At 36.6% G+C, this 17,151-nt stretch overlaps 4 protein-coding genes and 1 non-coding gene across 8 annotated transcripts; 2 read left to right on the top strand and 3 right to left on the bottom strand.

The window, feature by feature from the left end:
• Positions 1-24: 24 nt before the first annotated feature.
• On the bottom strand, positions 25-2,529 carry LOC105646160 (L-ascorbate oxidase). Its single transcript, XM_012231960.4, has 5 exons — positions 1,877-2,529; positions 1,698-1,790; positions 1,404-1,616; positions 1,137-1,325; positions 25-1,062 (listed from the first exon to the last, which is right to left on the bottom strand). The coding sequence occupies exons 1-5, from the start codon at positions 2,162-2,164 to the stop codon at positions 109-111; spliced, it is 1,737 nt and encodes a 578-aa protein (XP_012087350.1). The 5' UTR covers positions 2,165-2,529; the 3' UTR covers positions 25-108.
• A 147-nt stretch (positions 2,530-2,676) lies between these two features.
• LOC105646161 (phosphoglycerate kinase, cytosolic) lies at positions 2,677-6,779 on the bottom strand. The gene is made up of 7 exons (XM_012231961.4): positions 6,623-6,779; positions 6,277-6,492; positions 4,460-4,537; positions 4,102-4,362; positions 3,693-4,010; positions 3,273-3,431; positions 2,677-3,187 (listed from the first exon to the last, which is right to left on the bottom strand). Exons 2-7 carry the CDS (start codon positions 6,469-6,471, stop codon positions 2,993-2,995), a joined length of 1,206 nt encoding a protein of 401 aa, XP_012087351.1. The 5' UTR covers positions 6,472-6,492; positions 6,623-6,779; the 3' UTR covers positions 2,677-2,992.
• Positions 6,780-7,071: 292 nt separating this feature from the next.
• On the top strand, positions 7,072-7,313 carry LOC149492877 (RNase MRP). The gene has a single exon (XR_016318657.1).
• Positions 7,314-8,065: 752 nt separating this feature from the next.
• On the bottom strand, positions 8,066-11,615 carry LOC105646162 (phosphoglycerate kinase 3, cytosolic). The gene is made up of 6 exons (XM_012231962.4): positions 10,957-11,615; positions 10,341-10,418; positions 9,982-10,242; positions 9,168-9,485; positions 8,868-9,026; positions 8,066-8,479 (listed from the first exon to the last, which is right to left on the bottom strand). Exons 1-6 carry the CDS (start codon positions 11,392-11,394, stop codon positions 8,270-8,272), a joined length of 1,464 nt encoding a protein of 487 aa, XP_012087352.1. The 5' UTR covers positions 11,395-11,615; the 3' UTR covers positions 8,066-8,269.
• Positions 11,616-13,372: 1,757 nt separating this feature from the next.
• LOC105646163 (ATP-dependent zinc metalloprotease) lies at positions 13,373-16,893 on the top strand. Of its 4 annotated transcripts, none has more exons than XM_012231966.4 (7): positions 13,374-14,132; positions 14,536-14,595; positions 14,888-15,013; positions 15,308-15,384; positions 15,749-15,825; positions 16,061-16,193; positions 16,279-16,893. In XM_012231966.4, the coding sequence occupies exons 1-7, from the start codon at positions 13,670-13,672 to the stop codon at positions 16,432-16,434; spliced, it is 1,092 nt and encodes a 363-aa protein (XP_012087356.1). In that variant the 5' UTR covers positions 13,374-13,669; the 3' UTR covers positions 16,435-16,893. The 4 variants fall into 4 exon arrangements, with proteins under 4 accessions (XP_089582854.1, XP_012087356.1, XP_012087354.1 ...); XM_012231964.4 differs by having other exon boundaries at positions 13,376-14,132; positions 14,765-15,013; XM_089726728.1 differs by lacking the exon at positions 15,308-15,384 and having other exon boundaries at positions 13,373-14,132; positions 14,888-15,009.
• The last annotated feature ends 258 nt before the right edge of the window (positions 16,894-17,151 follow it).

The following is a 17,151-nucleotide window of genomic DNA, read 5'->3' on the forward strand; positions in this document are numbered from 1 at the left end:
GCTTGCAATAATAAAACACCTCAATTAAAGAAGTAATTAACTATTTGATCTTTGTTCTTTATATAAATATAAAGATTACAGTTTGTGCATGTCTTGTTAAAAAAAATACTATATATATGGGTTGCGGGTTTCACCGCAACCCATAATAGACGAAGGCAATTTGCCCACCTTGTCTATCCCTTCTTCAAACACAACTGTCATACCCATATAAAAATGGGACTCAATATGACAATGAAAAGCCCAGACGCCTGGATTATCTGCTCTAAACCTTAAAGCTGTCCATCCATAAGGATGCAGAGGCACTGTGTTCTTCATGATTGGATTAAAGAGATTGTACTTTCTCCAATCACTTGACATATTATATTTGCCTAACCCATAACCCAACACCCAAAACTCATGCCCATGAAGATGCCATGGATGTGTTTCGCTGTGGTTCAGAGTCATGGTATTAGCATTCTGCAATATAATATCTACTGTTGAATTGAACTTCAGCCTATATATGCGGTTGCTGTAAGTAGCATTAACATTTTTGGCTACACTGTATATGTCATAATTTGCAAAATCATATCTGTCAGGAGGTGGGCGTCGATCAAACGCATCAGTTAAGTTGTTTTTGAGTGCGATAAGATACGGGGTAGTTGGATAAGTAAAAGAGAGATTGTTTAAGGACCATTTGTAATAACCATCAATCTTGTTTTGTGTATTGAGAAGGACAATTACTCTATCTGAACTGAGGGGAGGAGTGTTAATGAAGCCTTGGCGAGCCTTAAAGGCAAGACTTTGAGCCAATCTAGATTTGGTGTCATTCCAAAGAGGTCCTGCAGGTGGAAGAGTTTTAGGGGGTTTTTGAGGATGATTTGGGTAGTAATTGAAAATGGCTAAACCAGTTGGTGTTGAAGGTTTCCGACTAACTACATTTGCACTGATCCAATAGTTTCTTGAAGAGTTCTGTTTAGCTTTGACTAAAACTGAGTAGGTCTCACCAGAATAGATGTAGAGGTTTCTTGTCACAAATGGTTCCACATAGCTCCCATCAGCCTCCACAACAGTCATTTCATGATCCTGCATGAGAATTAGTTAACCAAAACAAAAAGAATCATTATTAATAAAGATATCATAAAAGTAGCATTAATTACCTCAATTTCAAAGCTAAGAGCAGAGAGGGCAGTTAGGCTACCGAGCCTCAATCGGTATATTTTTCCAGGAACAACAGTTAGTACATAAGGAGAGCATTCAGGATTTGTTGCATTACAGAGTCCAGGTTCAGAGCTTGGAGTATTGAGGAGAGAGCAGTTGTATTTTCCTCTTCCATTTATAAGAAGTGACTGGTCAATAGACACATACAATTAGCAGAACAAAAATCAGTAACATTCATTTACCTACAAGGACTGGACTAGACAAACCTGCGGCTCTCCCACAAACACAAAGGGTATGGAAGATAGGCCAATGACTTGTTCATCAGTGCCCTTATGGAACCAGTCATTTAAGAGTATAGTTCGATCAGAGTCATAGGAAAAGGGTTCAGAAACTCCATTAGGAAGCGATACGATGATTGATCCATATAAGCCGGCTTCTCTTTGCATTCCATAATGCCCATGATATATATATGTTCCAGCCTGCAATGCAGCATTGCTAAAACAAGGCTGAAAATGGAAGAGGAACAAAAATGACGAAGCAATATTGTCGAAAAAAATTACCCTATCCACAACAAATTTGTAGATGAAGCTTTCTCCTGGTTGAATGGGGCATTGGGTCACTCCTCCAGCTCCATCACTCCATGGTGTTCCAATCTAATCTCAAATTAGAAGTTAAGAAAGATGGAATCAATATATAATGAAATGAACTTATAAAGCTGAAGAAGAAGAAAGGAAGTTACCTGACGGATTCCATGCCAGTGAATAGCTACATTCTCAGTGAAAAGATTATTTTTAAGCTCAACTACAATTGTATCACCTTGCTGTGCTAAGATTTTTGGTCCTGGAGTTCTTCCATTAATGGTGATAGCCAGCTTCTTGTAGCGATCAGGAGACTGGAACCCATAGTTGACCTCCCATTTGTAGTGGCGGATTCTAGCTTCAGCCCTAGAGAAACTGATAAAAGAAATGATGTGATAAAGAGCAAGCAACCTCATTAGATATCCTGTGCATTGCATGGGCTCGATCATTTTCAAGATTTTAATTCACAACTTGAAAGTGCCAACTTCCACTGTAAATATTTAGCGACACAGCATATTTTTAAACCAGGGGGAATGAATTAACTTTTCCATGATGAAGCAAGGTACAAGACAATAGTAACAAGCTGATCACGTCACATGCTCGCAAAGTCCATTAAATTTGGAGTTGCTTCCAAGAAACATTAGTCTCTAAATAATCCAAAAGATTCTCGAGTCTAAGAAATTGTCTGTAGTGTAAATGTGACATTAACGACTTACATAATCAGCCACACCACACACGACAAGCTTCTTGCATTGCAGCATATAATTCAACAATCATTTCTTTGAAGGATTTCGTTCAAATAAGTTACTGTTTTCTTATATAGATTTCACAAATTGCCAATCCTCAAAATGTTAATGGGGCTCCAAACAATCATTGCACTATAAAAAAAAAACAATCATAATGACATTAAAAGAAATAGCACAGGCAAAAAAACAGAGAGAATTCTAAAAGAGGACCGCAATAAGGGGAACATCATTGATAGCATCCAATATATTAACTGTTAAAATGTCATTATCCATTCAAATTTGATTATGATGAAATATTTCAGAGTGACGAGGTGAAAATTGCAATGTTACAAAAACCCATATATTTGGATTGTTAACAATGTCCAAGATGGAACCATCCAACCCAAAGCAATCCATAGTCGGATAAAAACATTTATTTACTCAATCTACATCCTAAGATGTGCTCTACTGTCGTTCTAGTCCGCCCTGGCTGTGTAACCAACCATACCATCACAAAACTCGAACAAAAAAGGCAAATGGGAAAAACTCAGCTCAAGCATCATCGAGAGCAAGGACTCCAGGAAGTTGTTTCCCCTCAAGAAGCTCCAAGCTGGCACCACCTCCAGTCGAGATGTGGCTCATCTTGTCAGCAAGCCCAACCTTCTCCACAGCAGCAACTGAGTCACCACCTCCAATGATAGTTGTCACGCCCTTGCCACTGAGCTCTGCAAGCTTCTTGGCAATTGCCTGCAACACAAAGAAAACTTCTTTTCAATTTCATTTGCCAAAACACCAGTACTTTGACCTCAGGTTCAACTTAGCATGTGAATACCTCAGTTCCCACTGCAAACTTTTCGAACTCAAATACACCCATTGGTCCATTCCAAATAACCGTTTTGGTAGTATCTAAAGCTTCACAGAATGTCTGGATGGAATCAGGTCCAACATCCAAACCCAACCAACCATCTGGAATACTGGATGCTGGCACCACCTGCAAGTACATGGCACTGAACTTACTGAGCAAATTTGCAATAGTTAATTTTGGACCTTCTCCTAATTTGTGTGTGCATGTGTGCCCACTCATAAAAGAGAAAATGGGACCAGGATCATGTGTGTATCCCCATCGCAAGAAGCCTAAGGGGAAGCTCTCCAAGAAACCAATAAAACAAGTTTGTCTTGCTTATATAGGCAGGAAATCAGATTACAGTGTCCAGAGAACCAATATAGTTCGAACAGCCAATGAAAAGCAAACCTTGCTGTTAGCATCAGCAGCAAACTTGTCAGCAATAACCACATCAGTGGGTAGAAGTAGGAACACTCCCTTAGCTTTGGCCTTCTCCATAAGTGTATTTGCAAGATCAAGTTTGTCCTCCTCCACAAGGGATGAGCCCACCGAGTGCCCCTGTGCCTTGTAGAAGGTAAATATCATTCCTCCACCCAAGATGAGGATATCAACCTTCTCCAAGAGGGACTCTATCACTCCAATCTTGGTTGAAACCTTTGAGCCACCAACAATTGCAGCAAATGGCTTCTTAGGATTTGCCACAGCTCCAACAAGATAATCAAGTTCCTAAAATCAGATGGTACATCAGCTTTTCTTTTTTTTTTTTTTTTTCACAAAAAATAAAAATTGAAAGAATATAACCAGGAATCTAACATACCTTCTGCATCAGAAAACCAGCAACAGAAGGTTTCAAGTATTTAGCTACCCCCTCTGTGGAAGCATGGGCTCTATGAGCAGTGCCAAATGCATCATTCACATAGACATCTGCAAGAGAAGCTAGCTTCTTAGCAAATTCAGGGTCATTCTTCTCCTCCTCCTTGTGGAACCTTACATTCTCAAGGAGCAAAACACCCCCTTCTGGGATCTCAGCCACCAATTTCTCAACTTCCTCACCGATACAATCATTTGCCATCTTAACCTATTACAGAGGATTAATAAAAACTAAGCAACTCAAGTGACCTAAATGGGAACAGAAAAAAAAAAGGAGGGGGGAAGAGAGAGGTATGAAGACAAACCTCAATACCAAGAAGTTCAGATAGCCTAGGCACAAGAGGCTTCAAGCTGTACTTAGGTGTAACACCCTTTGGGCGTCCCTGCAAACAACAATCAGACAAAATAATTATGAAAGTGATCACCAGCAAAAATTGCCACAGAAAATAAATCTTAGCAATCACATATTGATATATTCATTACACAACAGGGCATTCATGACAGACATTCATTTACTTCCATGCTAAGTAGACAGACAAGTGCACAGTATCATTAGTCTAGCTCATGGTCAAACAAACTCTCAACCTTGTCCTTTTACTCGTTTTATACAACAGTACTTGTTTCTTCAGCCTGTCAAACTACAGTAATTTTATCCATCTTGATCAAAATCCCAAAGCAACTTATTCTATAAAGAAAAAAAAAATTAATGCAGGTTTGACAAAAATATAAATCATTTTCTGTGATAATTATTTTATTACAATATTGTCCATCCTATACCTATGAAAGAACTTGGAGAAAATCTTCAACCTGATAAATTAATCTAATTATTAAAAATCTTTATGGACCCATCCTAGGCTCAATTGAATTACTTAATCCTCACAAATTTACCTTTATCTTATTGTCAATTGGTCAATAACAACATTGCTGCAATCATGTAGGAGTTATTGTCTCCAAGTTACTACAATAATAAACTTCAATTGAGGTTGAGAAAAGGAAAGATAACCGTAATATAATTTATTGATGTCATGAATATTGATTGCATAAATTTGATCACCACTCACGACATTGGAAAGAAAACAGAAGTAGAAGTGGAACAAACATTATTCAATACAACAATAAAGCAAGGATCCCATAACATACAAGACAAAGAAAATTAATCATGGCAGAAAAGACAAATGATGATGAAATTACAGCAAAACAGAGAAACTGATAATTCTGAAAAGCTTTCTATGGAAATTCCATGACAGTTACGCATAACCTTATCCACAACCAGAAAGATAATATTGAAAAACGAAGCCATCAATAACAGCTAAAAAACCCCTAAAGATGTTAAGATTCAAAACTTTGTAATACCTTCTTTTTTTTTTTTTCAATCATAGAAACGTTTTGGCACAATAATGAGGCGGAGGTCCTTTTTTTTTTTCCACTTGATATTTCTACTTGATCAATTGACTAGGTGAATATTTATGCCATTTCGAATTACTACCGGAATCCCACCAAACAACTGAGACAGCTGCCCTCTCCCAGAAATGAAAAATGACAGAGTATGGCAGGAATCCATTAGCCATGTCATTTCAATATGTAACAATAGCATCAAGGAAACAAACAATTACTGAAAATATATGACCACAAAGGTAGATCCAAAGAAAGAAGCAGAAAGCTGAACAGATGGGAAATATTGAAATGCAAGCCAAGGACACTGTTGACATCTGAGCACATTAGGAAATAGCAAAAACTCACGGTGAAAATAAATGACGAGTGCATGTAATAAATCATTTCATGTCTAACCTAATAAAAACAGCGAAACAGCACGGTTTGATTGATAGAAGAAAACCACAAACACATATATCAACAAATAAATTTCGGAAACTGAGATAAAAAAAAAAAAAACCATAAAAAACAAAAGATCGCACAACCAGTAGACTACAAAATCTAAACAGAGATGTAGCTATGAATGTAGAGGCACATAACCACCAGCAGAAGCACTGAGAACAGCACAAAAATTAAGGATCGGCCAAGCAAACCCCAACAATTAATCTAAAGGGAAAGATCAATCATCCATTCAATTCAAAAACCCTTTCCAATATAGCATGTAAAAGTAGGAGAAAGCAAAAATATATACCAAGTGGGTGGCAAGAATAACTCTAGCACCGTGATCCCTCAAGTACTTGATGGTGGGGACGGCAGCGCGGATCCTGGTATCATCTGTGATGTTCAAGTTATCATCCAAAGGCACGTTGAGATCCACTCTCACAAACACCCTCTTCCCCTTCAAATCAGCTTCCTTTAGACTGCTCACGCTCTTCTTTGTAGCCATATTTCAACGCAACAAAAATCCCTGCAGGAAAAGGAAAAAAAAAATAATACAGAATAAACGATCATTAAAAACAGCAGCAGATCAGTAAAACAGAGGTGCATAAACAAAAGTAAGTGTAGAAAGTAATGGTGAGAAAAAGATTGGAGCTCACAAGAAGAATCGAAAAGAGAAATGCGGTTGAGATCAAGAAAAGACAAGTTGGATAGTGGAGAAGAATTCAGAAGGTTTGATATATAGGCAGACGAAGATTGGGAGGTGGTTTGGTTTGGTCTTGATTCAACCAATTATTCCTTGAACTGCACAATGGGCTGGAAATGGTGGTTTAATGGGTTGGGTTTGTCTCTGTGGTCCACCTCAAACCTTGGGCGGGCTATTTAGTCCGTGGTTTTTTCTTTTTGTCTTTTGAGGATATGCCAATTAGATTCGCAGCAAAAAATTACTTTAATAACCTTTTAAAGTGCTTTTGTTATACTTTAGTAAGTTGATCGATAGATCGGGAGATAGTTGTACAGCTGAAAAGTATCCTTCTTATCCCACATCGGTTAATTATGGACTTCTTTAGGGAATATAGAATCATGCAAAGCTTGAAACGCGCTAACAGCCATGGATCGGAGTGAACGGGTGATTACAGTTGCACCCAGGAAAGTCCCCGGGCCCGAATGCAGAGATGCATCCCTGGAAACAGGAGCCATTTCGAGTGGAGGTTCACCCGTCTACTGCGGGGATCTGAGACGTGTGTGGAGATCCTTTGAACCTTACGCCGAAATGATTTGGCCGTCAACTCACAGTTATTCACTCTGTCCGCATCGTGGACTAACTGAACGGGGCTTACGATCTCATGGTGTTCCTTTTTGTTTTTACATTGTTATTTTTTAATTAAAATGAGACATCACCCGAAAACTTTTTATAAGAGAATGGCTGCACGCTATTAACTAAATTATCACCCTAAAGCATGCATGCTTTGATAGATTATCATATGGTTTACTTATTCGATGAACAATAATGATTTGGAAAATACTTTTTAAGATGTTTTAAATGTGATGGCTTATTTGTAGCCACAAGAGTAAGTTAGATTTTTTTTTTTTTTTTTAAAGAGACAAAAAATAGTCCACATAAGATTAGTAGAAAAGGGTAGTTTACTTTATCCAATCAAGGAAAAAGTTGTTGAATGAAGAAAATAAATGGAGGCCTCTCATTTCTGTGGCTTAACAAATATGAAGATTCTGTGATGATGTTCTTCGCATATGTCACTTCCCACGCCTTTGGTGTTCAATTCATCACCACATCTTCCATTTTAACTCTGTTATCAACTTCTCATACATGAAATGAATAATGCATTTCAACTCTACCATTGAAAAATACTGGATGGATCCACATCCACCAATTACTTCATAGCACCATTAGAATTTGCATGACATATCAAGAAACTTGCAACTGGGTCATAGAGAGAGAGAGAGAGAGAGAGGAACCAACAAAAAGAAATAAAACATCCTTTTTCCGTTTTGTGTTTAACAAATTGTTGCATATTAGTTCATTGAACATAAGCCATTAAGCCTTGTATTAGATTATATAAAATAAAACAACGGGAAAAAACTGATAAAAATGAGCCATTTATTAAAAATTCGGATGTCTCTTTTTGTACTTCCTCAATTTTAGCATGAAGAAAACAAAAGGAAAGGTAGAAATGTGACCTAAATTTACAACACGAACTCGTATCTTTCTACAGCTCTTTCTCTCGTTGATAAGCCACGATTAAAACACAAACACTGGGATGAGGAAAAGAAAATTCAAATTAATCTTACACAGCAACTGGTGTGGCTTCATCAAGAGCAAGAACACCTGGAAGCTCTTTTCCTTCTAACAACTCCAAACTGGCACCACCACCAGTTGATATGTGGCTCATAACATCAGCAACTCCTACTTTTTCTACAGCTGCAACAGAATCTCCACCTCCAATAATTGTTGTCACTCCCTTGCCACTGAGCTCTGCTAGCTTCTTTGCAATAGCCTGCAAGCAAAGTGTATTTCTAGTTAACCATTTATCCACCACAAGATGCAGGTAGTATCCATTACTCGCAAGACGGGCAGATATTCTGACATGAAGTTAAATATGGAGTCAAGTTGGTATTTATCAGTGCTTCACAAGATGCAATCTTGCACCATTTTCTTTTCACTTTACAGTTTACCATTAGCAATAGAGTGGATAGGTAACACGAGAAGTTTGGAATAAGGCAGAAACTATGTTGAAACCACTGGCCCAGGTAATTTTTGAAGATGAAGCTTTTACACACTAATGTGCGCAACTATGCATGAGGCTGGAACCAAAATTTTCATTGCATCCAGACTTGGTAGAATGAAATGCTAAAATAAAATCAAGACAAGCAATTATGACATACCTCTGTCCCAACTGCAAACTTGTCAAATTCAAACACTCCCATTGGTCCATTCCAGATGACGGTCTTGGTGGTTTCCAAAGCTTCACTGAATGTCTTAACAGATTCTGGTCCAATATCCAATCCCATCCATCCATCAGGAATGGCTGATGCTGGTACAACCTGCAGTTTGAAAAAAACAGTATTTCACTCTTAACTTGACAGTGGGTGGTACTTTGGAAACAACTGGATTTCAAGCTTGAACAAATGCCAGGATTGAACAATCTTCTGATGAACTTTCACATGAAAGTTTAGACCACAAACCTTACTGTTTGCATCAGGAGCAAACTTGTCTGCAATCACAACATCAGAAGGTAATAAAAGAGAAACTCCTTTTGCCTTTGCCTTCTCAAGAAGAGATGTTGCCAAATTGAGCTTATCCTCCTCAACCAGGGATGAGCCCACTGAGAGTCCTTGTGCCTTGTAAAAAGTGAAAATCATTCCTCCTCCCAAAAGCAGGACATCGACCTTCTCGAGGAGTGATTCAATAACTCCAATCTTGGATGAGACCTTTGAACCACCCACAATGGCAGCGAATGGCCTCTTTGGGTTTGAAACTGCCCCAACAAGGTAGTCCAGCTCCTAAAATAAGATGAGGAAAAATAAATTATAACAAAACCACAGTTTACTGGAAATCGAGGCAAAGGAATTAAAGCTAATTTCACTACAATTTTTCCCAGTTGAACAAAGGATGCGCTCAGCAGAAGCAGGATCTTTTGGTTCTTTTCAAAAACTTGACAGGCCTAAGTATTTCAGTCACAGATTCTGATGTACCAGTCCATATTAATAAGTTAGGCTTGCAGAGATATGAAAAGTTGGCAGTACGAGTGTCAATATGAAAATTTTGTTTTCGAAAGATAGGATTATTATTGACTACTGCACCGTGAGTAGGATAAAAACACTGAATAAATCAGCAATTTCTGTTAACCATCCAAAATAAAGCAAAGATCGCCTGATATGCAAATCACACCAAAAAATTTAGAAAGATTTCAGGAAATGATGCTAAAAGATCACAGAAAAAGTTTTGGAAAGATTTCAGATAACGATGTGAAAAAAGTCAAAAAAACAAAAAACTCACCTTCTGTAAGAGGAAGCCAGCAACAGATGGCTTTAAGAATTTTGTGACTCCCTCAGTTGAAGCATGTGCTCTGTGTGCAGTCCCAAATGCATCATTCACATAGAGATCAGCTAAAGAAGCAAGTTTCTTAGCATGTTCAGGATCATTCTTTTCTTCTTCCTTGTAAAACCTTACGTTCTCAAGGAGCAGAACGCCACCTTCAGGTAGTGAAGCCACCAATTTCTCTACTTCTGGGCCAATGCTATCATCAGCCTTGACAACCTGCTCAATTGGCATATGTTAGTTGTATTCTCCACCTACCAGGCACAGGCATCCTTTAATTCCTTTTTCTCAACCTAAATTTCCTGAAGAAGATATACCTGAATGCCAAGCAGCTCTGATAGACGTGGCACAAGAGGCGCCAAGCTAAACTTTGGAGTGACACCTTTTGGTCGTCCCTGGACATTCATAAAATTTACATTTCAGACCATGGTAAATAGCTTACGAATTCTGATGATCACAGGCTCCTCTTATTTGTTTCATGAACAACAAATGCAGCTTTGACTACTTGCTTTTTCACACCAAATGCAGCCATTAACTGATTTGCTTATGATAACAAGTAATACAGGCCCTGATATGCAATCACCACAGGAAGCTAAAACATGTAACCTTCGCTGAATTCTCTCACCTTTCTACGAATCAATAAACCAACTAGTAATCTATCTTGTTTATCTAGTCAAAATATTCCCAAAGGGTACAGAAAAATAATACCGCAATTCCAGTCTTACTGAACCAAAACTGGAATTTTGATGAACCAGTACTCAGAAGAAAACCAGAAAAATATCAAACTTCCTAATGGACCGAAAGAACAACTTCCACCAAAAAGAATGAAGAAAAAGGACCAAACCTCGAACTTCGCAAAACCCAAAAAAGGAAAATTTGAAATTATTCAATACCCAGAAACTAAAAACATCAAAATCAACAAAGTGCACATACCAAATGAGTAGAAAGAATGACTTTAGCACCATTCTGAATCAAATGCTTAATCGTGGGGATTGCAGCTCTAATTCTAGTGTCATCAGTGATGTTCTGGTTGTCATCCAAAGGCACATTCAAATCAGCCCTCACAAAAACTCTCTTTCCTTTCAAATCCGCTCCCGTCAAATCCCCTACACTCTTCTTTGCCATGGAAACCACTGCCCTCGACGCCTTACCGAACCCAAATGATCTGATTTTTGATGCCACATGGTGAGAAAAAAGGGGGTCAGCAGGTGCAAAGCCAAGGCGGCCGATACTGGCAGCACGCAAACCGGCAGAGGAAACAGGAAGAAGAGAGACGCGGGCCCGGGTGGTGGAGGAGGAGGAGGAGGAGGAGGAGGTAGAAGCAGCGGTTTTGAGAAGGGAAAGGGTAGTGGGCGCCGTAGCAGAGGCCATTACTAGTGGAGTGTATTGAGAGGGAGATGTGTATTGGAGAATTGTATAGACTAAAGGAGAAGCAGATGGAAGGAAAAGCTATATAGAGGTGAAAATGAGTAGGATTTTAAAGAGAGAAAGAGAAAGGAAGGATGTGGACGGGAAGAACGAAGAGAGGAATGAATGGGCAATGTGAGTGGATTTCGGATTTTCTCTTATCGTTGAGGAGAGGTTCAAGATGCTCGATGCTTTTCATATACTAATAACTACAGTACTACTGTTTGTTTAGCCACTTTACTATGCCATTTTTCGTTGTTCATAAACAACCAAAACGGTGTTATTCGCTAATTTTCATTAACCTGAATAATTTGTTACTATTATACAGTAATCTATTTCTTCTATATTTTCAAAACTGTATTTTTTTTAACTTAATTTTTTTAATAATAAAGCTGATAAAATTCGGGTATTTGTTATTTTTAAAAAAATGCTATCTTTTTAAAGAATGGTCAATGGTGAAGAACTTTTACCAAAGAGGTAATTTATATTGATTTTTATAAAGAAAAAAAAATATAAACAGGAAGATTTTCATTATCTATCTTCTTATTGGTTACATTTTAAAGTTGTAAAACCTAAAATTAATTAGTTATTCTATTTTACAAAAATGTGGAGAGTTATAAATCTCGAATTTGAATTCTCTATTATTTTAAAAAATATTGTTTAATGTCATTTAAAAAAAATTTATTAACATATTTTAAACCGACGATAAAACGTGAAGGTATACAAGTGTTATAGAAGTATTTTTTTCTTTTTTTTTTTTTTATGGTTAGGGTACTAGAAAAAACTTATGTAAAATAAATCTTTTAAGGTTAAGAGATGATTTAAATCAATGACATTTAAACACTATGTGGGTATATCTAATTCTTTTGCTTTGTTGAAAATAGCCAAAATTTATGACATTAACAAATTTTTCATAATATCGATTTCGCGATTTTTAACGAGAGAAATCTCACCTTATATATATATGTGAATTTTTCTCAATTTTATTTTTTTTTAATTATATAAAATTCATAAATTTCTCAAATTCATGAAAATATATAGGTGAATTTTTCTCGATTCATCCTTTTTTATATATAAAATCTTTCACAATATCTATGAAAAAATTCATATATAGGTGAATTTATGAAATATTAAATTCATAATAGCATTGTCTAAAAAAAAAAAAAAATCATAGTGACATAATTCTATTGTTAGTTACGAGATATCTCATCTAAGAGATGATACTCTATCAATTATATTATTTTATAATATTGATATAATTTAATACATAAAATTTACCATTCAAATCCATGAATTTTATTTTTCAACCAACCAATTGAATATGAAATTTTATAGATTTCACAATTATTGGATTTTATAGATTATCAATCTTGTGAAATTCATAGACTTTATTTTATTAATCCACAAAACTACTTACTTTATTTTATTTGGTTGAAGAAAAATATAAAATTAACAAATTACGGGTTTGTTCGGTAAAATTAGCTATTTTGTTAGCTATTAATTGTTTTAATAGTGTTTAGCTATTAGCTGTTTGAGTAGCTGTTTTGATAGCTATTTGAATAGCGTTTCATGAAACGCATGGGTTTATTTTTTTATAAAACGCTATCCTAATCTTTAAAAGTTAATGCAAGCTTTATGTTATCGAACAATTTTTTAAATAACGTTTTAGAGTTTTGACCGGTCAAAACTTTAAAAACTACTCAAAAAGTTGTTGTCAAATATTATTGTCTCAATTTCACAATTTAAAAAAAAAAAAGAGAGAAATTTCACATTACTAATGAAATTTTCTTAATATAGTCATTTTCATTGATAATGAAATTTAAATTATATAATTTTATTTATAATTTGTCTTCAAATCAATAGATTATGAATTTTATAATCTATAGATTTTACATTACATAAGAATCATATATTTTATATTTTATCAGTAATCAAAAAATTTATCAATGTTATATTCTAAAAGTATAAAGTTTTCTCCTATGGCATGTGAATTTTTTAAGGAAGCTTCTCGTCCGGCGACGAATCCTTTCAAAAGTATTGTTATCGGTTTCCGATATAAACAGTATCCTCTGTATCGAGGCAACACAATTACCAATTCATAATTGCGGACGTGCGGAGCAGTTCTTTATTGTCGTCGAACAACTTTCTAAATACTGACTCAAAAATCTGGAGTTTCTGATTACTTTCTTTTTTCTTTAGTAACTGATAGAGTTTCTGATAGCTTTAGTGTCAGGCTACCATGGTTATTTCGTTCCTGGATCCAATTCCTTCTCGTTCTTCGCACCTTAATACTTTCTCGCACCTTTTATCTTCTCCTCAGCTGTTTTCCAGTCAATTTTCCTTTGTTTCCCTCCAAATATCCCGTTATAAGAAAATCAGACTCACTCCGAGAGCTCTACGAGAATGGCGTGAGTATGAGGACGCAGTCAAGCGAAAGGACCTGGCTACAGCTCTTAGGTTCTTGAAATCCGTAGAAATCAATAAGAATAAGGATAATACTGCTGAGAAGGTTAATGGGTCTGTATTGACTGGGCCGATTGAGTCTGGTATTAGTGATTTGGGGTTGTTTGACGGTTCACAGAGGGATTGGGAGGTTTTGGACACTTGTTTGAACGCTGACGATATGAGGCTTGTGGGCAGTGCGTATGGGTTCCTTAAGAACAGAGGTTTCTTGCCCAATTTCGGAAAATTCAGCAACATTGGTAAATTCACTTTCGTGTATATTTAGTATGAAAGCTTATTCGTTTTTGGTGCTAAAATCTTTTCCCCCAGTCATTTGGTTTTTTTTTTTTTTTCGCTGCCATTTGCTGATAAAACAGCTTAATGAATTTGCACAACTTATTGAACTAACTGTTTGGTTGTAACATAGATCATTTTAGGGGTTCATACCAGGTGGAAACAGGAGAGAGGATGCAATATTGTATCAGTGGGAATTAGGGTAGCAACTAAGTTTAATGATCCTTAGCTCATGTCTTAGAAGTGATCATTATATATATATACACCTAATGATTAACCTCCTCTCCCACTGTCTTTCCGGTGACTTATTTGAAATGAAACAGTACTTTAACTCTTTTTGAGTTTTTTCCCCATGTGTTTCTGATGCAGTGTTGGAGGGACCTAGAGATGTGACACCGACTGTCTTCAAGTCTTCAACTGGTTTAGAAGGTGCTCATATTTAAGATACTTTTTTCGTTGCTATTTCAGATTCATGCTTTCTTTTCTTGTGTTGCATTGAATTTATGGGTTGTTATTTGATGCCATTGTGGTTTGTTGGAAGCATATGAGTATGATATCACACCAAAGTATGTCTAATTTTTCCCATTCCGTTATCCAGTGTCTAAATTTGCTCCAAAGAAGTGGGGTCTTTCAGGAAGTTCAAGTTTTGTTTTGGTTGCTTTTCTGGGCGGAGCTTCTTTTCTTCTTTCACAAGGGATTGATATCAGACCTAACCTTGCAGCAATATTAGGACTAGCCTTTATGGACTCTATTTTCCTTGGTGGTACTTGTCTTGCTCAAATCTCAAGTTACTGGCCTCCATACAAGCGTCGAATTTTAGTTCATGAAGCAGGTCATCTTCTGGTAGGTATGTACATTGTTGCTTGATTTAGATATTCAAGGATGACAACTTCTTCCTCAGGAAATAAAAAAATAAAAACAGTATAAAGATGGCTGTGGAAACTTTAATGCAAACTATGCAAGTAGCAGAGCATATCAAGTCAAATGTGGAAATCTGTTTTTGCACATTTGGTGATGCCTTCTTTTGTCTTTTAACTTATGAGGCTCTTCAATTACTCATGACCATATCAACAGTCTAGCAAGTAGTAAATGTCTTGTCCGATACCAGCATATGTACGTAAGTATCAAATTCATTTTGCAGCATACCTCATGGGTTGCCCAATTCGTGGTGTGATTTTAGACCCAATTGTTGCAATGCAAATGGGCATTCAAGGCCAGGTACTCCTGCTTCCTTTATTTGGCACTTTAATTTCCTACATAACGACTCTTGGAAATTGCTGAAACCTTGAAGGTTAGGAAATCCAACTTTTATTTGGGTGACAGTCTAGAAGTACTGCAGGTTGCACCATTCAAAGTTCTTGTTAAATGTTTAGGTGATGGTTTGAAGAAAATAAGTTGGTAGATCTGCCATTCTCATGTTGTGTGCTTAGACTTCATTTTGTTAATTTTTTTTTTAAGTCTGACCCTTTATCTTTGTTGATACACTCTTAGAGCAGTTATATTATGATCTTATGGTAAAACTTCAGTATCATATGGCATTTTTAAATGGAAAGAGGAACTCATAATTATCACCTTCCTTTAGGCAGGAACTCAGTTTTGGGATGAAAAGATGAATAAGGAGCTTGCTGAAGGACAACTGAGTGGTGGTACCTTTGACAGGTGAGTCTGAAGTGAAATCCTGTTTGAGGCTTGTTGGTTGGCCATACATAGATAGTCAAGTGCCTAGTTTTCTTAATGGATGGTGATCAGAAGGATGATTGACAACACCTCACTTCCCCTGTGTCTATGAGTGACTGAAGGCATTACCATATACCTCAGTCAGAAAAATGTCGTATATTGACTATTATTCTCTGATGCGAGTTTTCCATGATGCTTTGCATGATATGATTGTCAGGTACTGCATGGTGCTTTTTGCTGGCATTGCAGCTGAAGCTCTTGTTTACGGTGAGGCAGAGGGTGGAGAAAATGATGAAAATCTATTTAGGAGCATCTCTGTTCTTTTGCAACCCCCATTATCCGTAGCCCAGGTACTTCCTCCTGGAATCATACTTGATTTGATGTTAATCAGGAATACATGCTAAATTTTGTGCGTTTCTTTGGTACCATGTGTAGATGTCAAATCAAGCAAGGTGGTCAGTACTACAGGCTTACAATTTACTAAAATGGCAGAAGCATGCTCATCGGGCTGCTGTTAAAGCTCTAGAAAGCGGTAGCAGTTTAAGTGTTGTAATTAGGAGAATTGAGGAAGCCATGTCTTCTGGTACTTGAAATGAAAATCTTGGGAAGTGGCAGTTTTCTATCTCCTTGTCGCATAGAAGAAGGTGAAACACTCGGGGTCGTTGGAGAGATTGACATGAAGCAGGACAAGATGCGGTTGACAATTTTGTGTCGTGGTGGTGGGAGTATACCTAGTTGCTCCTCCTCCTCCTCCTCCACCACTCCACTCCACTCCAGTCGAATATTATAACAGTGTGTTAAATTGCTGAGCTCAGTAGCGTGCTTGGGCCTCCAAGTGTTGGGACATTGAGTTAACCTGCTGGATCCGATTGGATAATCTCGGGCTCTATTGGGTTCCCAATATTGTATACTCTCGATTGTATAAATTTTTAAGAAAATTTTGTAAGTTCTTTTTTCGTCACAAGAAAATAGTATAGGAATTGTCAAAGGTTATTAATTTTTTTTATTTTAATTAAAGTTAATAACTCAAAAGATTATTAACAGCTTAAATTAACTTTTTTTTTATTACTTTCCTCTGAATGATAAAATTGATAAGCTAATAAAAATCACTTGATTCAATTAGAGCTACGGTAAATTAAATAGCTTAAAATTCAAATAAAATTAAATTAAAAAGATTAAAAATTAAATAGTATAAAATTCAAATAAAATTATGTAAGGACTATAAAGCTAATTTGTAAAATTCGATTGTTTTGAGGTGAGAATGAATCTAAAATATGTTTTTTTTTTTTTTTCCCAGGACAAAAAAGG

Source organism: Jatropha curcas, chromosome 10, assembly GCF_041381405.1.
Source record: "Jatropha curcas cultivar XTBG-Jc1 chromosome 10, XTBG_Jcur_1.0, whole genome shotgun sequence".
Taxonomy (NCBI): domain Eukaryota; kingdom Viridiplantae; phylum Streptophyta; class Magnoliopsida; order Malpighiales; family Euphorbiaceae; genus Jatropha; species Jatropha curcas.